The 26,078-nt window shown below is 45.7% G+C and overlaps 1 protein-coding gene across 2 annotated transcripts; it reads left to right on the top strand.

The window, feature by feature from the left end:
• Positions 1-9,673: 9,673 nt before the first annotated feature.
• On the top strand, positions 9,674-24,775 carry GZF1 (GDNF inducible zinc finger protein 1). 2 transcript variants are annotated; one of them, XM_060232752.1, is made up of 7 exons: positions 9,674-9,813; positions 10,711-10,781; positions 12,191-13,564; positions 16,867-16,961; positions 18,607-18,774; positions 20,202-20,359; positions 21,447-24,775. In XM_060232752.1, the coding sequence occupies exons 3-7, from the start codon at positions 12,213-12,215 to the stop codon at positions 21,792-21,794; spliced, it is 2,121 nt and encodes a 706-aa protein (XP_060088735.1). In that variant the 5' UTR covers positions 9,674-9,813; positions 10,711-10,781; positions 12,191-12,212; the 3' UTR covers positions 21,795-24,775. The 2 variants fall into 2 exon arrangements, with proteins under 2 accessions (XP_060088735.1, XP_060088727.1); XM_060232744.1 differs by lacking the exon at positions 10,711-10,781.
• Positions 24,776-26,078: the final 1,303 nt, after the last annotated feature.

Raw genomic sequence — 26,078 nt, 5'->3', positions numbered from 1 at the left:
ACCCACACAATTATCAGCCTATCAGCTTGCCTGATATTGCCTCCAACCTCTATAGTAAATGTCTATTGAGAACACTGGAAGAATGGGAGGAAGTCATTTCCCCTGAACAAGCTGGTTTCAGAAACAGTCAACGCACCATCAACCATTACCTGATATTGCACTGCCTTTCCACAGAGTGCATCAAAGACCTCACTAGACATCTTTATACAACTTTTGTTGATCTTGTAGCTGCTTTTGACACAGTGAGTAGAGAAAGACTTTGATCTAAACAGGCAAGTACTAACATTGACAAATATTTTCTGCCTCTGATAAGAGAACTCCACAGCAATACATCCTCTAAAACAGTGGTGGCCAAACTGTGGCCAAACAAGTGGCTCTTTCACACATATTGTGTGGCTCTCAAACCCCCTGTCATCCAATCAGCCAGCTTGGAAAGGTGTACTAAAATGAATGACAAGATTGCCCATAAGAAATAATGGGAGAGCCTAGATTGCCCATTGGATATAATGGGAGAGAAGATTGCAGATTTAATTGCATGGGCTCCATTGAAATACATTGAAGCACAGAAATGGCTGCAATAAAAATCTGGAATGGATTTTCCAGGAATGTAAAAACAATTTACAAGTGTCCTGGAATGGGATTGGGGAGGGGCACATTTCTAGCCCCAGGACTGGCACAGGTGTTCTGGGTTTGAATTTCCAGGGGGGAGGGTGGGTTGCCACCCTCTGGGACTCAATTACAAGAGGACAGGGCAGAATACTAGCCACTGGGACTGGATTGCAGGGTGCATGAGTAGATTACTACCCTCTGGGACCAGATTGCCAGGGAAAACATTGCCAGCTTCTAACACTGGATCGCCAGGGAAAAAGTTACTTTGCCAGCCTCCAGGACTGAATTGCTAGGGGAAAAACAAGTATGTCAGCCTCTGGCACTGGATTGCCAGGGGTAAAGGTACTCTGCCTGCCTCTAGGACTGGATTGCCAGGGCAAAAGCTAGTCTGCCAGCCTCTGGTACTGGATAGCTGGGGGAAAAGGTAGTCTGCCAACCTATGGCACTGGATTTCCAGGGGAAAAGGTACTTTGCCAGCCTCCAAGACTGGATCTCACAGAGGTCTGAGAGGAGCGGAACAGAGCACAGCAGCTCTCATAGCTGAGACAGCTGGAGAAGTTGCTGAGAATTTGAGTTTTGAAAGATTTCATTCTGAGGTTTGTGGGACTGCCTAAAATTCTGAGTTGTGATAGCTGGGGAACTGCTCTTTGTTTGGTTGAGTGGGCTAAAGGTGAAAGAGATTGAGAGTGATTGTTGCTGATTGCTTAGGAGTGCCTCTGGTCCACCCTCTTTGCATTTTAAGCTGCGCCTTGCCAAAGGCTGAGCACATCTCACAGAGGTCTGAGAGGAGCGGAACAGAGCACAGCAGCTCTCATAGCTGAGACAGCTGGAGAAGTTGCTGAGAATATGAGTTTTGAAAGACTTCATTCTGAGGTTTGTGGGACTGCCTAAAATTCTGAGTTGTGATAGCTGGGGAACTACTCTTTGTTTGGTTGAGTGGGCTAAAGGTGAAAGAGATTGAGAGTGATTGCTGCTGATTGCTTAGGAGTGCCTCTGGTCCACCCTCTTTGCATTTTAAGCTGCACCTTGCCAAAGACGAGAGCTAAAGGGCGAGAGCTAAAGGGCTCTTGGCCTGTGGCTCTTCGCCTAGGGGCTCTCTAAGGACCAGGAACCCAGATCCCTGATTTCCTTGTTCTCCCAATAAGGTAAGTTGACCCTCCAGAAGGGGAGCCACTTAAACAAACAGCATTTAAAGAGGATTGTATATTTTAAAATATATATATATATATCATATTTTAAAATATACAATCCTCTTTAAATATATATATATATCATGATATTATATTATATAATATAATATTATATATATATAATATTATATTATATAATATATAATATATATATATATTATATTATATATATAATATATTATATTATAATATATATTATATTAAATATATATATATATATATCGTGGGGGGTGGGCTCCCTCTGGGAATCCTACCCCCCCAGGGAAAGTGTATGCGCAATACATAGCCTCTCCTCTCCCGGTGTAGTGAACGCCGCGTGGTCACTGTCTGGCTATGCCTGGCAGATGGTCACTGCAATGGTCACTGCAATGGCCTCTCCTGCATTACTGCATCCGTAGCAACACCTTCTCGCTGGTCCCCCCCCGTTTTCACAGAGTTTGCTACGTCATGGTGCGACCGAATTGTCCGGCGGTATAACCGGATGGGCAGGCTGGGCCCATCAACCTCGCCAGCCTAAGAGAAGGAAAACTCTAACATCAAACCCGGGCAGATAGAGCTCGTTAATGTAACACCTACCACCTGGAGGACTCGCTGCCGGCGTCCCGGCTTACTGGGCCATGGCAGATGACCCCCAGGTGAAAGGGTGGAGCCAGTACCGCGCACACTGCGCTTCACCTAAAAAATTCCTCTGCGCAGGCCTGAAGGGCATATCCACATACACAACCCACAACGCATCAAGTCCTGCAGCGATGGGCAAGGGGCGAAACGGCAGGTGGAAGGTGCCACTGGAAGCCGCAGTCCCAATCCTGCATGTAGGCGGTTCAGGGTATTGGTCGCCTGATGCTAACCCGGAGACGAAAGCATTTTTCGGCAGCACCCTGAACGACCAAGCAGCCTTATCTAGGGACAGCACTGCTTGCTCCACACGGAGAGGGGCCTAGAAAAGGTGGCCTAAACAAAGCTCGTCTCCCCCACCCCAGTTGGCTAGCCGCGGTCAACAGGCATCCTTACTTGCGGTCGAAAAATAACAACAAAGAAAAGGCATGCACCTGCCTCACAAAGTGTGCAAAGACTAAAGCTTGCATGTTGGAACATCAGAACCATGCTTGACACAGTAGGCAGTGGTCGCCCTGAATGACGCTCTGCTCTAGTTGCCCACGAACTTCTCAGGTTGAATATCGACATAGCAGCTCTCAGTGAGGTCCGTTTCCCTGAGGAAGGCAGTCTTCAAGAACACGGTGCTGGCTATACCCTCTACTGGTCGGGTAAGTCAAAGGCTGAGAGCCGCCTTTCTGGCGTTGGCTTCATGGTCAGGAACTCCATTGCCTCCAAACTCGAAAACCTGCCAACAGGTCACTCAGATCGCATCATGTCCATGCGCCTCCCACTTCAAAACAAGCAGCATGCAAAACTCTTCAGTGTGTATGCCCCAACCCTTCAAGCAGATCCTGCAGAAAAGAACAAGTTCTATGCTGATCTACGCAACCTCGTACGGAAGACCCCTACAGAGGACAAGGTGATCATCCTTGGCGACTTCAATGCCAGAGTAGGTAAAGACTCAGAAGCCTGGAAAGGAGTACTTGGCAAACACGGCATTGGCAACTGCAATGACAACGGGCGCCTCCTGCTAGAATTCTGCATGTAGCACCAGCTCACCATCACCAACACTATCTTCCAGCAGAAGAACAGTCTGAAGACAACCTGGATGCACCCACGGCCCAAGCATTGGCACCTTATCGACTACATTCTGGTGCACCAGAGAGACCTTCGAGATGTCTTACACACCCGAGTAATGCCCAGTGCAGAATGTCATACGAATCATTGTCTTGTACGCTGCAATCTCCGTCTTCACTTTAAACCCACACCCAGGAGAGGAGGTATCCCTCAGAGGAAGTTTCAGGTTGGCAGCCTCCAGTCAGCCGAAGTTAAAGCTGCCTTCCAGGCAAAACTCCAATCAAGAATTGAGGACCCCAGTTGCCCCACAGACCCTTCTCCAGAAGCACTCTGAGAACACCTAAAAACCACCGTCCTGCAGATCTCTGAAGAAGTCCTCAGGTTCTCCACAAGGAAGAACAAGGACTGGTTTGATGAGAACAATCAAGAGATCCAAGAATTACTGGCAAAAAAGAGATCTGCCTACCAAGCACATCTTGCTCAGCCCTCCTGTCCTGGGAAAAAAGCAACCTTTCGCGCTGCATGTAGCAACCTCCAGCGCAAGCTTCGAGACATTCAGAACGAGTGGTGGACCAAGCTTGCAGAGAGAACCCAGCTGTGTGCAGACACTGGTGATTTAAGAGGGTTCTACGAAGCCCTGAAGGCAGTATATGGTCCATCATATCAGGCTCAGAGTCCCTTGCATAGTGCAGACGGCCAAGTGCTCCTCACAGACAAGGCATCCATACTGAACCGGTGGTCGGAGTATTTTCAGGTTCTCTTCAGTGCCAACCGCGTAGTTCAAGATTCAGCAATCTACCTCACCCCACTTCAACCGGTGAAAACAGAGTTGGATGAGATCCCCACCCTAGAAGAGACTGTTAAAGCCATCAAGCAACTGAAAAGTGGCAAGGCAGCAGGAGTTGATGGAATTCCACCAGAGATCTGGAAGCATGGGGGCACAGTACTACATAGCTCACTTCACAAAGTACTTGTCACCTGCTGGGAACAAGGCAAATTACCACAGGACTTTCGCGATGCAATCATCATCACCCTATACAAGAACAAAGGGGAAAAGTCAGACTGCTCCAACTACCGGGGGATAACCCTGCTCTCCATCGCAGGCAAAATCCTTGCCAGAATACTCCTGAACAGACTGGTGCCCACCATTGCAGAAGAACTCCTCCCAGAGAGCCAGTGCGGCTTCAGAGCTAACAGGAGCACCACCGACATGGTATTTGTTCTCAGGCAGCTCCAAGAGAAATGCAGGGAACAGACAAGGCTCTGTATGTGACTTTTGTCGACCTTACCAAAGCTTTCGATACCGTTAGCAGGAAAGGCCTGTGGCAAATCTTGGAACGTTTAGGATGTCCCCCAAGGTTCCTCAGCATGATCATCCAGCTACACGAAGACCAGCGAGGCCAAGTCAGACACTGCAACGACCTCTCGGAGCCCTTCCCAATAGGCACAGGTGTAAAGCAAGGCTGCGTTCTCGCGCCAACTCTCTTTACGATCTTCTTTAGCATGATGCTTCAAAGAGCCGCAGTAGATCTAGATCATGACGATGGTGTCTACATCCGCTATCGCACCGATGGCAGCCTGTTCAACCTGAGGCAACTAAAGGCCCACTCCAAGACAATGGAAAAACTCATCCGAGAGCTACTGTTTGCTGATGATGCTGCACTTGTCTCCCACTCGGTATCAGCTCTGCAGCATATGACGTCCTGCTTTGCAGAGGCTGCCAAGCTATTCGGCCTAGAAGTTAGTCTGAAGAAGACAGAAGTTCTCCACCAGCCTGCACCCCAGGAAGATTATCACCCTCCCTGCATCACTGTGGGTGAATCAGTTCTGAAGACAGTCCAGCAGTTCAGCTACCTGGGGTGCATCATCTCCTCAGATGCCAAGATCGACAAGGAGATTGACAACAGGCTGGCAAAGGCAAACCGTGCATTTGGCCGACTGCACAAAAGAGTGTGGAGCAACAAGCATCTGAAAAAAGGCACAAAGATCAATGTTTACAAAGCGGTTGTGATGACAACCCTCATCTACGGCTCCGAATCGTGGGTTTTATACCGTCATCACCTGCGACTCCTCGAGCGCTTTCATCAGCGCTGCCTTCGCACCATCCTCAACATCCACTGGAGTGACTTTGTGACCAACACTGAAGTCCTCAAGTGGGCGGAGGTTACCAGCATCGAGGCACTGCTGTTGAAGACGCAGCTGCGCTGGGCAGGGCATATTTCTAGGATGGAAAACCACCGCCTTCCCAAGATTGCCCTGTATGGCGAACTCTCCACCGGCCATCGAAATAGAGGGGCACCAAAGAAGAGGTACAAGGACTCCTTGAAGAAATCCCTTAGCACCTGTCACATCAACCATCACCAGTAGTCTGACCTAGCCTCAGATCGCAAAGCATGGAGGCACACCATCCACCAGGCTGTCTCTTCCTTTGAGAACGCACGCATAGCTGGTCTTGAGGACAAAAGAAGATTGAGGAAGAATCGCACTGCTACAGCACCAACCCTAAATCAGACTTTTCCCTGCAGCCGCTGTGGCTGGACCTGCCTGTCCCACATTGGTCTTGTCAGCCACCAGCGAGCCTGCAGCAGACGTGGACTATTGCACCCTTCTTAAATCTTCGTTCGCGAAGCCAAGCCGAGAGAGAGAGAGAGAGATATCATGAAGATGGAATGCCAGCAGGGGGGTGGGGGCTTTCCAGTGTTTTCCACTGATTGTCACATGTACGACTATCTGCCCAAAGGGGTGTTGAAAGACCTGAGTCAGATTGAGGTAACAAGAGAGGAGGTCCTAAAACTGATAGACGAATTAAAATCTAATAAATCACCAGTTCTGGATGGCATACATCCGAGAGTTCTGAAAGAACTCAAAGTTGAACTTGTGGATCTTTTGACAAAAATCTGTAATCTTTCATTGAAATCTGCCTCCATTCCTGAGGACTGGAAGGTAGCAAATGTCACCCCCATCTTTAAAAAGGGTTCCAGAGGAGATCCAGGAAATTACAGGCCTGTCAGTCTGACTTCAATACCGGGAAAGTTGGTAGAAACCATTATCAAGGACAGAATGAGTAGGCACATTGATGGACACGGGTTATTGAGGAAAAGTCAGCATGGGTTCTGTAAGGGAAGATCTTGCCTCACTAACCTGTTACATTTCTTTGAGGGGGTGAACAAACATGTGGACAAAGAAGACCAAATAGATGTTGTTTACCTTGACTTCCAGAAAGCTTTTGATAAAGTTCCTGATCAAAGGCTCCTTAGAAAGCTTGAGAGTCATAGAGTAAAAGGACAGGTCCTCTTGTGGATCAAAAACTGGCTGCGTAACAGGAAGCAGAGAGTGAGTATAAATGGGCAGTCTTCGCAATGTAGGACGGTAAGCAGTGGGGTGCCGCAGGGCTCGGTACTGGGTCCCATGCTCTTTAACTTGTTCATACATGATTTAGAGTTGGGAGTGAGCAGTGAAGTGGCCAAGTTTGTGGATGGCACTAAATTGTTCAGGGTAGTGAGAACCAGAGGGGATTGTGAGGAACTCCAAAGGGACCTGTTGAGGCTGGCTGAGTGGGCATCAACGTGGCAGATGCAGTTCAGTGTGGCCAAGTGCAAAGTAATGCACATTGGGGCCAAGAATCCCAGCTACAAATGGGGTGTGTTGATGGGGTGTGAACTGGCAGAGGCTGACCAAGATAAAGATCTTGGGGTCCTGGTAGATAACTCACTGAAAATGTCAAGACAGTGTGCGTTTGCAATAAAAAAGGCCAACGCCATGCTGGGAATTATTTGGAAGGGAATTGAAAACAAATCAGCCAGTATCATAATGCCCCTGTATAAATCGATGGTGCGGTCTCATTTGGAGTACTGTGTGCAGTTCTGGTCGCCGCAGCTTAAAAAGGATATTATAGCATTGGAGAAAGTCCAGAAAAGGGCAACTAGAATGATTAAAGGGCTGGAACACTTTCCCTATGAAGAAAGGTTGAAACGCTTGGGACTCTTTAGCTTGGAGAAACGTTGACTGCGGGGTGACATGATAGAGTTTTACAAGATAATGCATGGGATTGAGAAAGTAGAGAAAGAAGTACTTTTCTCCCTTTCTCACAATACAAGAACTCATGGGCATTCCATGAAATTGCTGAGCAGACAGGTTAAAATGGATAAAAGGAAGTACTTCTTCACCCAAAGGGTGATTAACATGTGGAATTCACTGCCACAGGAGGTGGTGGCAGCCACAAGCATGGCCACCTTCAAGAGGGGTTTAGATAAAAATATGGAGCAGAGGTCCATCAGTGGCTATTAGCCACAGAGTCTCTGTGTGTGTGTGTATATATATATATATAAAAAAATTTTGGCCACTGTGTGACACAGAGTGTTGGACTGGATGGGCCATTGGCCTGATCCAACATGGCTTCTCTTATGTTCTTATGGATTGCCAGACCAAAACCTCTGGCACTGGATTGCCAAATGCAAAGGTACTTCACCAGCCTCCAGGACTGGAATGCCATGGGAAAAAATAGTCTGCCAGTCTCCAGGGCTGGATTGCCAGGGGAAAAGGTACTTTGTCCTGTGGCAATCCATTTCTGGAAGCTGGCAAAGTACCTTTTTCCCTAGCAATCCAGTCCCGGAGGCTGGCAAAGTACCTTGTCCCTAGGCAATCCAGTGCCAGAGGCTGGCAGACTAGCTTTTGCCCTGGCAATCCAATCCCAGAGTCTGGCAAAGTACCTTTTCCTTTGACAATCCAGTGCCAGAGGCAGGGAAACTAGCTTTTCCCCTGGCAATCGAGTCCTGGAAGATGGTAAAGTACCTCTCCCCCTGGCAATTCAGTCCTAGAGGCTGGCAAAGTACCTTTTCCTTTGGCAATCCAGTGCCAGAGGCTGGCAGACTAACTTTGGCCCTGGCAATCCAGTCCTGGAGGCTGGCAAAGTACCTTTTCCCCTGGTGATCCAGTGTTAGGGGCTGGCAACGTTTTCCTTGGTTATCTTGTCCCAGAGGGTAGTAATCCACTCATCCACTCTGCAATCCAGTCCCAGAGACTGGCATTGTGTCCTGTCCTCTTGTAATTGAGTCCAGAGGGTGGCAACCCACCCTCCCTCCTGGTAGTTCAAACCCAGAACACCTGTGCCAGTCCCGGGGTGAGAAATGTGCCCTCCCCCCCAATCCCATTCCAGGACACTTGCAAATTGTTTTGACTTTCCTGGATAATCCATTCCAGATTTTTATTGCAGTCGTTTCTGTGCTTCAATGTATTTCAATGGAGCCGAAGCAAGTCATTTGGCAGTCCTCTCTCCCATAATATCCAATGGGCAATCCATTGTTTCGTATGGGCAATCTTGTCATTCGTTTTAGTACATCCCGCTTGGGAAAAGGTGTTTGTCTCTTTATATGCAATCTCCAAGCCAAGGCAGCTGGCATGGGGAGCTTGAAGAATGCATTTAAAGTTAACGTTTCTTCATCTCTCTCTGTCTCTCGCTGCCTCCCCCTCTAAACTAAATGTGTTCTCCAAGTCCTGCCCCATTGTCACACCAGCTGGCTGGCTTGGAGAAGGCATTTGTCTCTTTAAGTCCCTTCTCCAAGCCAAACCAGTTGGCAGCTTGTAGAATTCGAACAAGTAGAATTCGAGAGGAGGAGCAGGAAAAAAAACCCACCGGAGTCCGGTGGCACTTTAAGAACCAAACCAATTTTATTCCAGCAAAGGCTTCGGTGGACTGCAGCCTAAGGAGGCCGAAGCAAAATGCGCTCCTTTGAATTGCAGATCTAGGGTATTGTTTAATTTAGAAACTAAACAGAAATCTTCCCCGCCTCGCCCACCAGGTGGCGACAGCCGCTTCAAAACAGAACGCTGAAACTGCCAACAGCCAGTCTTAAAGATGGCTCCTACAGCCTTTCCCGACTGCTGTCGATTCCGCGGCTTCCTGCGGGAAAGATGAATGAACATTATAAAGAATCTCCCAACAGTTCCCGATGCTACGGCGGCCGCCAAGGGTCATACTTCTCTTCAGATGACCGGCGGAGCGGGGATGCTCCATGACGTAGCTGAGGCGGGACGGCAGGTGAGCGCGCAGGGGCGCGCCGGGCTGTGACGCCTAGCAGGTTCCTCGTTGCCAAGGCAACCTCCCGGACGTCAACACGAAGAAGGTAAGCGGCGCCCTGCAGGAGCAGACTCTAGAAAGGGTTACCTCTTTCCAGTAGGGGCTAGTAGGCGCTGAGCACGACAGATGCGCGTCGTCACGTCATCCTTTGACATCACCGAAGGAGGGAGGGGGCGGGACTCGTGAGGCCGTTGCCGGATATGACAGCGTCAGGAGGGTCTTCCGCCCTGAGGCTGCGCGGCTGGCTGGACGTGGGGCTGCCCGGTGAGTGGGAAGGGGGAAGGCGGCAAGTGGCCGGGAGAGGGGAGGGGAGGGGAGCCAGGCTGCTTTCCACCCCTCCCCTCCCCCCCGCTCCGCGATGGGAGTGGAAGTGCCGCCGCTGCAACTACTGCGGGCGCCCCCTCCTCATACTTGGGAAGCAGAAGCCTGCGTGAGAGTGGGGCACAAATTAGTGATCCCTGCCACGGAACTGTCCAAGGTGGTCCCCTCCCCACACCCTTAATGTTCTGCCCACGAGGACTTTATACTGCGAGCATTTCATAGAGTGGTTAGCAAAAAAAAAAAAGACAGGCCCCTGCCCCGTGGAGTTTGCAATGGGCCAGTCTCCTCTGCACACGGAGGAGGGGAGTGCCAGGGATAAATAGATGGCAGAAAGGGGACAACAAGGAATAAAAGATAGTTGGTGGGAAAGATGCTGTCCGCTCAGTTGGGATATGAAATTGAAAATATTACTTGAAATGTTTATATCTTGCTCTTGTAAAAATCATAATTTAAAGTGTTGTGAATTTAGGTTAGTTTTAATTACTTTAATATGTGTCTGTGCACGTGTATATTTTTAAAAAACTGGCTTTCAAAGGTTGTGCTCAAAACTGTGAAGAGTTACTTTATTTCCTCTTCCTCATATATGTTTCTTATACTTTTTAAAAAAGTATAATAATTTCTCCAGGTTCATCTAGTCCAGTTGGTGAGTCTTTTCCCCTTTTAGGGTGTTTGTGCTGGGCACAGCAGACAGTAGCCCACTGTAATCATTGGCCATCTTGAAGTTCTTTCAAAAGTGACCATTGGTCTGATCCAACAAGACTTCTCCATATGAGTAACAGCACAGTGTATTTGTTCTTTAAATTATTCAGACATCACATGTGCTCTGTTCTTTTAAAATAGATTGGCAGTTCCAAATGGATAGATGTAGCAGCAAGAGCAACAGCATAAGAAAACAAGAACATAAAGTTTAAGTAAGTGTGTTCCAACATAGGCTTTTGTGACCTGGAGCCCACTGCTTCAGATACATAATTGTGCACATCTTTTAGCTCAACACATATTCCTAATCTAAACAGCTGAAGGAAATGTTACAAAAAGAAGCTGCTTTACAACAAGATTCCATTAAAAAAGCCAGCAGTTCACTCAAGAGTGGATGGGGGCAGGCAAAGAACAATGAATGCAAACTCAAATGCCAGATAAGCAGATAGAGTAGGAAGGTACAGAACCAACTGACATCCTCAAGGGGCAGGTTAGACATCGACTTACAGAACAGTTGTAGGTTGAGAAAGCTGAATATCTCTGGAGTTCTAGGGAATGTATTGGACTCTTTGGCCCAAATGAGCTTTTTTATCATAACAGTGGGCTGTCAGCTCAGTTATGGAAAGTTATGGAAATGCAGTGCAGTCCCGTTCACTTCAATCAAGCATGTTTTTTCTGTAGATTGCACTGAGCAGTTTTAGTAAATGTCAGAATCTGAAAAGGAGGGAAATAAAGGAGCTGTAGGATCTGAGAAAAGCAAGCTGCCCATAGCATGAGCTTCTTATGAGCTGCCACCCACATAAAAAAATCATAAAAGTTTGAAGAGCCCAAAAGCCCAGATGTCATGTTCATTTAAACCTGGACTGGGTGTGGCTTTGATTCCAGCTTCTGTCATGGAGAAGCAGCATCTTCCAGACAAGGGGTTGTCTCACAGTTTTGGAGAATGCGAGAGTGTCTCTAGGATCCACATAAGGCAGCCATAAAAGATAGTCTGCAAACATGAAGATTTGCAGATACTTCCAGCGTTCCCCCAGAGTCCCATTCTGACTCTGTGAGAGTTTATTGCTGAGGCTGCAAGACCTTTGTAGACAAATAGTTTTGTGGGTTGGGAGACTGCAGTGGGGGCAAAATTGTGTTTTCTTCCATTAGAAAGCTGCATTGATGGAAGAGGCAGTAAGGGCAATTTTGCCTCCTTCCCTACAGCAGCCTCTTGATTTGCAAGGCTGTTGCTCCATGTGGGTTCTACAACCCTGGGGAATATGGGAAAGATATGTTATGATCAGTTCCTTCCACTGATGGATTGTTGAACTCAACCCAAATCCCACCAGGTAGACCTCCATCCCCCAAGTTCATCACTGGTGGTGGTGAATAAAACTTTGTTGGTCTTAAAGGTGTAACTGGACTCTTGCTTTGTTCTACTGGTGGCTATACTAAGCCAAGCCAAAATTTGTTGAATCCTGTTATAACCTTGGGACTACAGAGGCTAGCACCCATTCAGGGCTCAAGCTCTGAGCACGTTACAATTTTCAGGACAAGATTGTCCCATTATTAAAATGGGACAGTAATTGCTTGAGTCTTGATATTTTCTGAGCCTCAAAACTAATATGTGTACTGTTATTTACAGTCTTTTTTAAGAAAGGAGGAAGATGGAAAGTAATGCTGTTCTTTTGGAATCGAAATCTTCACCCATCAACCTTCTGAATGAAATGCACCAGCTGCGTCTCCTGGGCCACCTCTGTGATGTGACTGTGAGTGTGGAGTATCAAGGTGTCAGGGCTGAGTTTGTGGCTCACAAGGCAGTGCTAGCCGCCACCAGCAAGTTTTTCAAAGAGGTATTTCTGAATGAAAAGAGCATGGATGGTCCAAAGACAAATGTCTTCTTGGATGAGGTCCAGGTAGCTGACTTTGCGTCTTTTCTTGAGTTTGTCTATACTGCCAGGGTGGAAGTCGAAGAAGATCGGGTGCAGCGGATGCTGGAAATAGCTGAGAAGCTCAAGTGCTTGGATTTGTCTGAGACATGCTTTCAGCTCAAGAAGCAGATGCTCGAATCAGTGTTATTGGAGCTGCAGAACTTTTCTGAGTCACAGGATGCAGAAGAGTACAGCGGAGCCCAACCAAACAGTTTACTTGAACCCAAAGCGATTCTCGAAGCTCAAGGCGATGGCATGGACTGTTTTGCAAGCCCACCCCATGGAAGGCCTAGGGACGTAGAAGGCCTTGTCACACCTGCTGAGAAACTCAAGGAGAAATTAGACCAGAAGAAAGAAGTCCTGAAGACTCCCTGTGCCAAAATCAGAAGAGCTAGCGGAAGGCTGGCCGGCAGGAAAGTGTTTGTGGAAATACCCAAGAAAAAATACACCCGGCGCCTGCGGGAACAGCAGAAGTATGAAGCAGCTGCTGCAGAGGCAAGCCAACTGCACAAAGACCATGGCACACACAAGGAAGTGGGGGAAGAGGAGGAGGAAGAAGAAGAGAGAGGAGCAGGCAGCACAAAGCCTGAAAACAAAGGGTTCAGCTGCCCTGATGAACTGGAGGCCAGCTCAAACAAATCCGAGAAGGACAAAAAGAATCGCGGTAGCAACTTCACGTGCAGCACCTGCAAGAGGGAGTTCCTGTACGAGAAGAGCTTCCTGAAGCACATACGACACAGCCACGGCATCGCAGCTGAAATCATTTACCGCTGTGAGACCTGTGGCCAGACTTTTGCCAACCGCTGCAACCTCAAAAGCCACCAGCGCCACGTCCACAGCAGCGAGCGCCACTTCCCTTGCGAGCTCTGTGGTAAGAAGTTCAAGAGGAAGAAGGACGTCAAGAGGCACATGCTGCAGGTTCATGAGGGTGGTGGGGAACGTCATCACTGCCTCCAGTGTGGAAAGGGGCTGAGCTCCAAAACAGCCCTCAGGCTCCATGAAAGGACGCACACTGGCGACAAGCCTTATGGGTGCACAGAGTGTGAGGCTAAGTTTTCTCAGCCCTCGGCACTTAAAACACACATGAGGTATGGACAGACTTAACTGGGGCCTTGGTAGTTAAAAATCTCTGGGCAAAATAAAATTCAGAAAAGACAAAGTTCTCTAAAGCAGCTTACCAACCTTCAAAGTAGTTGAGAAGGGCTGGAGACTCCTTGTGAAAAAATTTCAGAAATTTCTATTAGATTTGCACTGTGGGGTTTGGGGATGGAAGAGAGTGGTGCTGCCATGTAGATTGTAGCTGAAATGTACATTTTGATTTAGCAGCTGTTGCATCCAATGATGGGGCCTGTCATGGGTGTGTAGGTCCAACTCACCTGGGCTAAAAAGCAAGCTGTATTCAACTGGCTTGGCCCAGCTAGGACATGCCCCAAACGGACAAGGCCAGGCTGCAGTTTGGCAGCCAAAGGAAGCCTTTTGCATTGCCAGGCCCCAGCTGGGGAGCAGGAACAACACGTACTGATTGGCTGAATGGGTGGTGGCAGGAGCCAACCCTGGGCAGGCATTGGAAGGGTGGCCTGTTTAAGAAGGGTCTGCAGCAAGCTGGGGAGGATGGTGTATCCCTGCTAAGGCAAAATGTGAGGAGGAATCAGGTGGTACATTCTCCTCTCCTATCCAGTTTGAGGCCTTGCAGGCCCTCAACTGTGGGAGGGTCGTGGAACAGGGCCCTAGTGAGCGGCATCTTGGTGAGAGATTGGTATTAAAGCCCAGGAATGCCTTCTGTTAGGGCAAAGGCCAGGCACTACGGTAGATGCTTTGCATGTAGAGGGTTCCGAGTTTGATCCCTGGCAGGTGTTTGGTGTGGGGGTGGTGGTGTTTGTTTATTTTTGAGGATATGGAGGAACAAATATTAGGAAAGATCTTTGAAGAATATAGGACTGACCTTAGGTGGACTAGTGAGCTGTCTTATGTTCACTCTCGTGACTTTAAATAATTGGGAATAAGTGTATGCCTTTGTTAAAGAACCAATCAAGCATGAGTCCTGATTTTCACACAACCGTATCAGAGTTCTGGAGATGTGGGTAAAACTATAGATGGCCTGAAATAGTTTAGTCTGACTTTACTAATGTAGATAAAAAATATTACAGTGTGTAAAGACAGGAGCTGTTGGGAGTCCTACCAGCATTCTTCAAATTAAGTGGGAGGGGGCATGTTTTGAGGGTAGAAATTCTTGTGGCAGTGCACTATGCAGAGCATTGCTGCAAGCCCTACACATGCTCACGAGCCAATTTGGATATCTTGGCCAGAGGATGACACCAATATTTATCCCACTCCTCACCCCCCACCCCGAGCTTTACATCGTTGGTGTTTTTGCTGCATTACTCATCCCATGCATCTTGACATTTTGTTAATCTAAAAGGGACAAAGCATTACTGTGTTTCATAAAAAGGGAGTGAGGTTTGAAGCTTTCGGCTGTGTAGTGGTATCTGAAAAATGTGGGCCAGCACACTCCAGATTTAGGGAGTGTTGATCTCTAAATCAGCTGAACCCTTCCTGGCACCTTGTTGAAGGAAGTCTAGCTCCATTTCTGCCACTCGTTCAGTGCATGGTTGCTTGCAGTAGGACTTAGGGTGGATGTTATGCTAACAGTACTATTTCTGCTCTCCAATGGACAGATGCAAACACTGTGTATATGAAAAGCTAAACAGCAAAACGAAATAACCAAAGTCACATACTGTGCTCTGTGGTACGATTCAGGCATCTTTGCCTAAAAAAACTCCAATGATGTGTTTCACGGTCTAAACAGCCATAGCTCACTAAGAGAAGCTCACCAAGAGAAGGCCCTACTCTATTTCCAGCAGCTCCCCCTACATGCTTCAAAACAGTAACAATATAATGCTGTATTTGGGACCACAGCAATCTTGAGTATGAGTCAAGCTTTATTGATCTGTATGTAAAATCAAAAATAGGATGTGCTCAGATGCTAGGCTGGGAAGGACTATAGAGCACTGGTCATACAACAGCTCAAGTGGAAATCGGGGGGAAAGTAAGAGTCTCAAATAAACTGTGGCTTGTTTTTTCTCCAAAAATTGAATGAGATTCATTTTAAGATTATGCAAATGCAGCAGCTGTCCTGTTGAGACCAAAAGAGCTCTGCATATCAGCTAATTAAGTCTAAACCAACTAACTCTCAGGAACGAGACCTTGAAGCTACCAGATGGAAAAGGTCAATCTGGTGTTGGGAGTTAGAGCAGCAAGTACTGCAGTGCCATAATGGCAGCCACATATAGGAGGTGGTAGTGTCAGCCCATCAGAATAGTAGCAGAATGTATAGGTAAGAGTGGCCAAGGAGTGGTGAGGTGGGATGTCTTCCTTTGAAGAATGGCATGAAGGTCCTGGCAGAACATCTGTGCTTTGCACGCTCTGTGGAACTGTAAAATGTCCCATATGGCATGGATATTATTTGGCAGAGAGTTCCACCAGGTTGGTGCCAGGGCAGAGAGGGCCCTGGCTCTGGTTGAGAACAGCTGGATGTGTCTCAGGCAGAGGACCACCAAAAAGTTCTGATCCTTTGAGTGTAACACTCTGCGAGGTATACCAGGAGAGGCGTTTCCAGAGGTACACAGGTCCCTGTCCTTTAAGGGCCTTAAAGGCCAATACCATGACCTTGAATCTGATCTGGTACCCCACTGGAAGCCAGTTCAAGTTAGAGAGTAAGAAAAAAGTAACTGTTTCATGGCTTCCAAATGTGAAATGTACCCACCCTACTTTTCATTTTGGAGAGGGAAAATACTATATTTTTTTTCTGGGGGGAAATTCATAATTCACAGAAATCACAGTTCTACTTTTGTTAATCTAAAGGGGATGGGTGTTTTACACAGAAAAGGTGTGAAAAAACCTGTTGTCTGAAGACATGTCTGTTTGTGCTTCCCATCATAAAGCAGCTCATTTTTCTAACTCGTTTGTCAATTCTGGTTTTGTAGCTTAGCCGTGCCGGCTGTTGATGCTTTTGACTAGGGATGTGGGTGTGAAAATAGTTGAAGTGAGATCTTTTATTAGACCAACTACTTCTGTTAGTTAAGAACTGGGAGTATTTTGAACTTTCATCCCAGTGCCTGAAAACTCTCATCTCAAAGTCCTCTTGGTCTGAATTCAGTCATATACAGGCCCTGTCCCCTTGCTCAGCTGCTGGATTGGGAACTCCCAGGTGCAAGTAGATGCTTCACATATGGTTTGAGGCTGAGCAGAGGTTCCCTTCACAGATCAACATGAGTCATGAGAACCACTTCAGCTGATGCGATTCTTGACTATGCCAATTGCTTGTTGTTGCTTTGGGAAGAGGAAGAGCATGTGTTGTATTGTTTTGATAGAATTATCTGTCTCATTTCAGAATCCACACTGGTGAAAAGCCTTTTGTTTGTAGTGATTGTGGAGCAAGGTTCACGCAGAATCACATGCTTATATATCATAAAAGATGCCATACAGGTAGGTGAGAGCGCCATCTTTGGAGGCCGACGGAATTTAGCATTTATGTTTCCATAAGCCTGAGTGTTTGTGGCCATTTTGATCCAGTGTTATCTTCATTTTTGTGTTAAAATGTTGTAAGTTATAATTTGTGGAAGAGCTGTGGCTCAGTGGTGGGGCATCTGTTTGGCACCCAAGAGATTCCAGGTTCAATCCCTAGTGAAAACGATTTGTAGCAGGTGAGAAAAGACCTGAAGCCCTGGACAGCCACTGCTATTCCGCATTATTGCTGCTGCTATTCACACAGTACTGTCCTGGATGGATAGAAGGTCTGATTCTGTATAAGGCAGTTCCATGTGTTCAATTCAGGTGACATAAAATCCAGTTTTTAGCAGAGCTGCACCCTTCTAAGCCCCTTTCAGTAGTCAAGGATGTAATTCTGTTTAGGATTGCATTGATAGACTCTGCTTCTCCCCCCCCCCCCCCCCGCCGCCCCCTGATACCTTATGATGCATCCTCTCTGAAACTATGAGAACCTCAGCTTTCTTAATTTAAAATGTGTCTTTCTGTACTATACAGATACGTAGGTATTCTTAGAAATATGACATTCTGCCATAGAAGCTTGCTGGGCAATCTTGGGCCAATCATATACTCTCAGCCTAATCTCCTTAACAAGGTCGCTGGGAAGATAAAATGAAGGAGAGTGATTTAAGCTGTTTTAAGTGCCCAGTGGGGAGAAAGGCAGGGTATAAATAAATAAAATTAAAGTTTTGGAGGGCTGTTATTTACGGTGTTTTATCTCTGGGAGCATCAGTGTTATTGTCCCCCCACCCATCCAGATGGTTTATTCCAGTGGGATGCACAGTATGTAAACACTGTATTAGTGCAAATCAAGTGCTGTCACCCTAGTCTAGAAATACACACTGGGGAACTTGAGCTGTGATAGTTGCTGTAGTTTCCCATGTGAAACAATGGAGACACTCTAGTCTCCTGCTAAGTTGCTTCTTTGTGGCATTCTCATTGTAAATATTGATGCGAAAGAGGTACATCAGTGGCTATTAGCCACAGTGTATTGTTGGAGCTCTCTGTCTGGGGCAGTGATGCTCTGTATTCTTGGTGCTTGGTGGGGAGGGACAGTGGGAGGGCTTCTAGTATCCTGGCCCCACTGATGGACCTCCTGATGGCACCTGGGTTTTTTTGGCAACTATGCGACACAGAGTGTTGGACTGGATGGGCCACTGGCCTGATCCAACATGGCTTCTCTTATGTTCATATTGGCCAGTTTGGGAGCTCTGCCTCTGTGGTAATGGATGGGTCTTTGATAAGCTGAAAAGCTAAGTTGTTGCCAACCACAAAGTCTGCTGTCTTGTTTTGTGCTGCACAACAGCTTTGTGAAACTGGCTAGTTTTGTCATCTGTTTGTGATGTAACATTGTCTGCCCATTGCCGGTTCACTGGGATGGCCTTTTGAATTGGTGCAAGGCAGTGACAGCTGCACTCCTTGTCCATGGACATTTAACAGTGGCTCATAGTAAAACTATACAAAATTGAAAGTTTACTTCATGAGGCTCTAGATCCAGAGGCTTGCTTCTGTTTTTACCTGTCAATCATACCAACAGTGGCTGGAAATATCTCCTTTTCTCTTTTCCTATTCCCATATGTTGTAGGGGAACGGCCTTTCATGTGTGAAACGTGTGGGAAGAGTTTTGCCTCAAAGGAGTATTTGAAGCACCACAATCGAATCCACACTGGGTCCAAGCCTTTTAAATGTGAAATTTGTTTCCGAACATTTGCACAGAGGAATTCACTGTATCAGCACATTAAAGTTCATACAGGTAAGAGGAAGGCAAACAAGTAAGGAATGAAAGAGCTGATGTCACTTCCAGGTGATGTCATCACACCGGGCACGTCACAACATGTGAGGAGGATCCCCAGCCAATAACAACACAGATGAACTGCCCAAAAAGCAAGCCACTTCATTTTGCGAATCATGCATAGTGTGAGTACCCGAACCAAATCAGAATGAACCATGAATTGGCTATTTCAGGCATAAATTGTGATTTGTGCTTCAATTCATGCTCATCCCTAGTTGACGAATATTACATTAATGGATGAGCCAGAGATGATATGGCTGTTGTTATTAGGTCTGGTAACAATGTAGTCTGGGTGTATATCCGGACAAAATGGGCATCTTGGTTCTTTGTAGGATCTGGTCCTGGGCTTCGTTTCTCTGCTGAATAGCTGACTGTTGTTGGTATGAAGCTGTTTCTAGGTTAGGTGCTTATCTGTAAAGAAAGGCCTGCCAGTTAAGCCCTGTGAGAGGGAAGTATTAGTATCCAGGATGGCCTGTGAATATTTCACTTCTCTCATTCTATGGTTAGCCTGTGTGCCTGCTTTCATACATCATGGGTAGCTGGAATTAGTTTTAATGCAGGATTTTTTCACAAGAAGAGAGAAGAAAGATAAGCAGGCATTAACAAGACGTTCAGGTATAATGGCAGCTTAACATGATGTCTGAATGCAGCCAAAACATATTTGTTTCCTCCTCCAGTTTTTCAGTGTCTTCTGTGCATCTTGTACAAGACCTAGCTTTTTTTTAAAAACGTGCCTTAACATTATTAATAAGCTTTTTAATCCTTTAGTGCCACCTTGATGTGATAAATAGCAAGGCTGCTGTGTACAGTTTTGCAAAATAACAGTGTAAATTATCTGTTTGGTGTAGACAGGCATGGATCAGGGGTCATGTAAGAATGCAGACATAAGCATGATGGCATTTTAACCTCGTTGTTGGCCCTGAATAGACATGGCTCCATTGCAATCAATGGCAACCAATAGCTAAGGTTCTGATTGTCAAGTTATACAGCAAGGCCCTCTCCATTGGCTTGCTTGGAACCAGCTTTTATTTGGGTCCTACCCTCCAAGAGAACCATCTGCTGCAACAGCCATCTGACTGTTCTGCAACTGTATTGATGAGCCAGCGCCTGGAGCAGTGGCTTTCTTCTTCCGTTTCTGTCCCCTTTTCTTATTTTGTGTTTTGGTGATGTTTTGAATTGTAAACCATCTTGAATGCAATGGCAGGCATGTTAAAAATGGGTCAAATTATACATAATGCAGCTGTATTGCTTGACCATAAGACTGATTTGTTGTAGTTGCAGAGGAAAAGTTCTTCCAGCTGTGCTTTCCTGTACTTGATTGCTGTTGAAGTTGTAACTGGGGGTTTCTGCAAGAGCAGTGAAAAGTAACAATGCTCTCTGGCTTGCAGGTGAGCGTCCTTACTGTTGCGATCAGTGTGGCAAACAGTTCACCCAGCTCAATGCCCTGCAACGCCATCATCGCATTCACACGGGGGAGAAGCCATTCATGTGCAATGCTTGTGGTCGGACATTTACAGACAAATCTACTCTTCGGCGACACACCTCGGTAAGGAAGGGGGTAGACTCTTTCAAGAAATGCCACCTCATTTTATGTTTCTTAGCAATGCAGTGATGCCCACATAACTTTAAGTGGCAAGAGATGGTAGACCCTTGCATACCATCCTTCTGAAGAAATAGAATTAGGGCTGGCTGGTTTTATGCATATGGAAAGGACATGAATGATAGGTAATGAGGGTATTTTTAGCATTTAAGAAGTATTGCATTTATCCAGGTTCTTCGGTATGCACCACCATCTCAGCGATTTCACACAAGTGATGTAGCATTTTACGTTTCCTTAGGCTGTGGGCCATTTTGGAAGCAGTGCAGTAGGCTGTACAAACTAGTTTCTCACCTCAAGACAATCATTTCCTTGTTTTTGTTTGATGACTTTAGCGGTATCTCAGTTAAGCGCCTTCTTGAACCCAGAGTCAGTTTTCAACCATTTTTTCATGAGGACACAATGTGTGCAATAAGCTGCTTCAGTGGGTATCTCCTCCTCGTTTTCTAAAATGCCCTAACATTTAAGTCAAATGAATAGATTCAGATCCAGTAATTATCCAGCATTACCATCCTTGGCTTTCTTCTGTTTTTGAATGTGTAGGCTTTCATCTTTCCCTGCAACTTGGCCTTCTCTCCCCCACCATCTTTTTGGTGGGATTCCGCCCCCCTCCCCCCCCCCCCAGCAATTTCCAAGGTGGTCATTTTGTCACACATTATGGGAGAGGCAGGCTATAGTTGTGGGAAACTCTAGTGCACATGAAAGTTCATACCTTGAATAAAACTTAGTTGGTTTTAAAGGTACTGCTGGACTCTTAATTTTACAAAAGGGTGTCATCAAGCTTATTGCTACCACTCTAGGACACATTCCCTTCCCATCCCACCTTGTTGGGGGGGGGGAGGTGCATGGAGAACAGCTGAGCTGGTTGCTTGCTTGACCAGAATCCCTCCTCCCCCCCCTAGTGGGCAGCATTTAGCTAATTGTTTCTAGTGCCTTAGACAGCAGTTAAAAATCAAAAGTTTCAAAGGAGTTTGAAAGTGTTATTGAAAACAAATGCCAGTGGTGGTTTTTCTAGGTCTGTTTTGTTGTTGTTCAGATTCATGATAAAAACACACCCTGGAAGTCTTTCCTTGTTGTCGTCGGAGCCTCAAAGAATGACGAGTATCAGAAGATGGAGCTTCCTGATGAAGAATATGATGTGGCTCATTCTAAAATATCGGAGAAGTTGCTGTCTTTTCCTGAAAACGGCCACTATCACAACCTGACTGCTGTCCAAGGAAACGTGACTGCTCTGCATGAGAATGGGTCACCTGAAGTAACAGACTGCAAATCATCAGGGCCCCAAGAAGCCCCATTAGGTACCACTTTGCATGATCTCACAGTATTGCACACCCAAACAGACTCTCTTCAGCCACCTCTTCACACTTTGGTGAACATGGAATAGCACTATCTTCTCAGCAGAAGATCCCAGCCAAGGATGAGCCTGTCAAATCTTGTAGACTCTGCTCACCACCCGTGGTCTGCAAAACATTCTAAACTGGGTGCTCTAAACATTCTGGAACAAAACCAAATTTCTGGAATTGTCTCTAAACCGAAGAGTTCTATCTCCTCATTCTAATGCTTCAGGAGACAGTTATTTTGTCTGTCTTGTCTATATAAGTTGAAGGAGGTCTCAAGATCATACCCCCACAAAGCTGTGAGAAAAGTCAACGAGGTTATCCGTTGTTCTAATTAATATTTCTTCCTTCCTTACTCTTAGCATAGTGGTTTCTTGGATTTGGAGAAAAAGCAGGGTGTTTTTTTCTTCTTCCAGTGATCCCCTAGAAGGAAAATAATTCTGTTTGTCTGGTTTAACAATTGGTTCTGCCTTTAAATGCAAATAAAATGTGAAATACTATATCAGTCTTTCTCTGCACCCCAAAATTCAACACAATTTGAATGTAATTTTTGTATTAAGGAAGAATCAACCCACTTGATTAAATGGTGGTAGGGATTTCTAAAGTTCTTCCAAACAGGGCTACTTCTGGGAAACGTTTTGAAGAACAGGGGGTTTTGTTGTTGTTGTTGTTGTTGTTTTTTGGGGGGGGGTGTTGCCAAGAAGATGGCATTGTATTGCTCCAGTGAAGGTCATACAGACAATCTGCTGTTAGGTCTGGCTATTCCATGAGTTCGGTGAGGATTTCAGAGTTCTGCTACTGAATTCAGTTCAGAACAGCTGGGGGAATTCTCTGAGCATTTAATTGCCTCATTGAGCATTCCTTCAAAGTACCTGGCTCGCTGCAAACCCTGCTCCTCTCCTTTGCATGCTTCTTCTTGCCCACACTATTCTGTGATTTGTTAGCAATCCTCTCTTTCCCACCACTGTCCAGGTAGGCGCTTAGCTGTGTACCTGAACAAAAAGGACATTCGCAGGCAATGGGTTGGATCCATTTTAAATTTTCTGTCAGTGGAACGGAGCTTTCCTGCCTCCCCTGCCCCACTGATTGACACATAATGCAGCTGGAGTGGAGGTAAGGTAGGGGTCTGCTGCTGAGGCCGGGGGTGTGTGGTGGTCAGTGGAAAGTGCCAGTTTGGTCTGGATCCAACCCAGTGTGCTTCTGAACTGTTCTTTGCTCCATGAATGTACTTCTGAACCTCCAGTGCCTCCGCTTCTGTAGGTCAGGCACATGGCCATGAGGTAGACCATTCTGTGTAATTTTGTTGACAGGCTAGCTGTAGAGTTTGGAATAAACTACTCAGACTCAGTTGAGAGACCAACAACACATCTTGGAAGAAGTCTGTTGCAGTTTCAAAGAAAACTAAGTTAATGGTGTTTTTATAAAATCGATACAAATATTCTCAATTCAGATTTCTCCCAGCAACTTGAATTTTTCTGGATACTTTGTTAATGTTTGTACTGAAGGCTACAAAACTTCTTGGAGAAGTCACATCGCAGCCATGACTAACATTCCATATAACATCCAAGAATGTAGAGTGATGGATGCCTCCAGCTAAATTTCACAAAGTGGGCATGTAAAAACTTTGTTTCTTCATTGAACTGTGGCTGAGCTGGAAAACAAGGCCATGTAATATAACAAAGGCAAACCAACCTCCAAAATTTAAGCATATTCCCCAGTCTCTTCTGAAAGATTGTTTTCCTTCATTGTAGCAATTATGGGAGTGAAGAATTATTTTGTATTTGCTTCTCAATGTAACAATACTGTGCCTTTTTAATTTTTAAATTTAAAAAGTTGAAGTGCCAAATCAAAAGAGTGGTAAATTCTGACTTTCCATTGAATTCCAACCAGACTTCAACTTGCTAATACAATTAAGAGCAATTCCTTCCTTATGAAATATATACATTACGTGAGTATTGCTCATAAGAGCTCATGGGGTCTGCCTTTCAACTTGTTACTCTTAATATCGGAACACAGTGATTGAAGCTCCATGTTTTGGCTGGACAGTGTTATCATGGAAGAGAAATGCTAAAACAAAGAGAATGTTAAGTAGCCCCTTTTAAGCATTCTGTTTCTTTCTGCCTTTGCTACAACACCAGAGACCTAAGTTATCTGCTTTTTCTGTAATGCTGCAATTATCCTTTGTTTTTCATTTTTTTTAAAAGGGTGCTTTGTATTTTGATGCAGTATTGTGTTGAAGACATGCTTTTGATCATAACCTCGTGCTTAATTAAATGGAGCCCCTGTAAAAATCACCACGAGGCCTTTCCTTTCCTTGCCCTGGCTGATTTGAATGGGTAGTTGTGAGTGTTCCTAAGTGAGAGAGACAAACTATTGACACAGTAATGTGGTTTTCCAGAGGCATTCTTTTTACAGGGGTGGTCAGAGTATAGAAGACCCAAGTTGTTTCTCAAGGCTACTGTGGGTTTTGTTTCGTTTAGTACCTTGTGCTTTGGATCATTCAGAGTTCAGTTGCCCCTCCAGAGGATCTGGGCCTTGAATGTTGTTCTTGTTATGCTCTGGATTCGTTTAACCAGGCTTAGTTTTCTCTAGTTTATTACCTCTAGCCCTTAAATCAGGAATCACTTAGAAAACTGGCCAACCCCAAGTAGCACAATAATCTGGGATTCTGCTCTTTTAGTTGCTGAAAGGCAAAGCAATAAAAGATTGATGGGATAAGGGTTTGTTTGGCTTTTGGATAAACCCCTTTATTCTTTGCTCTTTTTGTTCAATTTATTAAAAGGGACCTTTTAAGAAAATAAGTGGACTTCCAAGAGGTTATATTTAAAATATTTATTTTGTAAGCCATGTGCTCCTTTTTTGACTATGAAATTATAATGACCAATTGTAAAGAATTTGTAGTGAATATTTAAATCTTTTATTGTTAGTACTTTGAGATAGGGAAATTTTTTTGTAACCCATGAAGGCGTGGAAGTGTGTTGACTTGTATAAACTGATAAACCCTATTAAAAGACCTTAAACAGTGCCATTCTTTTTGTCAGTGGACTGGTTTGTTTGTACCTGAAGGTGGTTTTTTGTGAAGGTATTCTTAGCACAGTGATCCCCCAGTGTGTATTTCATGATGCCCATTTACTACTTCTGTAAAAGGCCCATCCTGGTTTTCCTCTAACTCAGTGGAACAGGAAGAAGTTTGGATGACCCCAGAGGCCATTGCATTTGGAAGCAGTGCCTACCTGAAAGAAGCATCTTTGGCATAGGACACCCTGCCAGTTTGTGATTTCTCCTATTCCTAGGGCAGCCCTTTTGGGAGGTATTTGCTTTGTTTGTTGTCCAGCTGCACAGTTGAGCCCGACTATGGTGTGACACTTTGAACCTTCCTTGGCATTACCCTTCTTTGGGATTGGAATATAAACTGACCTTTTCCAGATTTGCTGACATAATGAGTGCATCACTTTAACAGCATCGTCTGTTTTTCAAAATTTCAAAAGTGCACAGAGGCTCAACCAGTTTGGGGACTGCAAATGAAACATGAATAATGCTATCTGCAAGAGAAGGATGGCTAAACCTTCTAATGAAGGTTTTCTGTGGTGGTGAAAACTTCTGTTAAATCACAACCGAGTTATGGCGACCCTATAGGATTTTCAAGGAAAGACATTCAGAGGTGGTTTGCCACTGCCTCTTTCTGCATAGCAATCCTGGACTTTCTTAGAAGTCTCCCATCAAAATACTAACCAGGCCAGAGAAAGAGGCTTTCTCTAGTTGGCAGATATTATTTAAGCTAAACCTATGTTAATGCTGTACCCTACTTTTCTCCCCAGTGGGGATTCAAAAGCAGTTTAGATCATTTCCCCCCTCCTCTATTTTATCCTCACTACACCCCTATGAGGGACTTTAGGCTGAAGGAGAAAATGACTAGCCTAAGGTCAACCAGAGGCCTTCCTTGGCAGTCTCCTAAACTAGTACGATCCAGAAACCACTACAGTATGCTGACTCTATTCATTTTCATGGCAGTCAGGAACGGCTGATAGAAACTAGACCTTCATTTGTCATTTCTCCCTGAAGTGCTGCGGTGATGTGCATAGGTGAATCAGTGCTGGGGGCTTGATTTCCAGAGTTTGTGCAGTAGAAGCGTCAGGCAGACCATTGTCTAATCAGATAGGACTACTTACTTGCTATCATAGAAACATAGAGGTGGAAGGGCCAGCTAGTCCAACCCAGCCAGGGCCAGCTAGTCCAACCCCCTGAACAATGCAGGAAACCCACAAATACCTACTCCAAATTCACAGGACCTTCACCACTGTCAGATGGCCATCTAGCCTCTGTTTAAAAAC

Source organism: Heteronotia binoei, chromosome 1 (assembly GCF_032191835.1).
Source record: "Heteronotia binoei isolate CCM8104 ecotype False Entrance Well chromosome 1, APGP_CSIRO_Hbin_v1, whole genome shotgun sequence".
NCBI classification, from domain to species: Eukaryota; Metazoa; Chordata; class Lepidosauria; order Squamata; family Gekkonidae; genus Heteronotia; species Heteronotia binoei.
The sequence above is the reverse complement of the archived record's forward strand: the minus strand, read 5'-3'. Positions and strand labels throughout refer to the sequence as shown.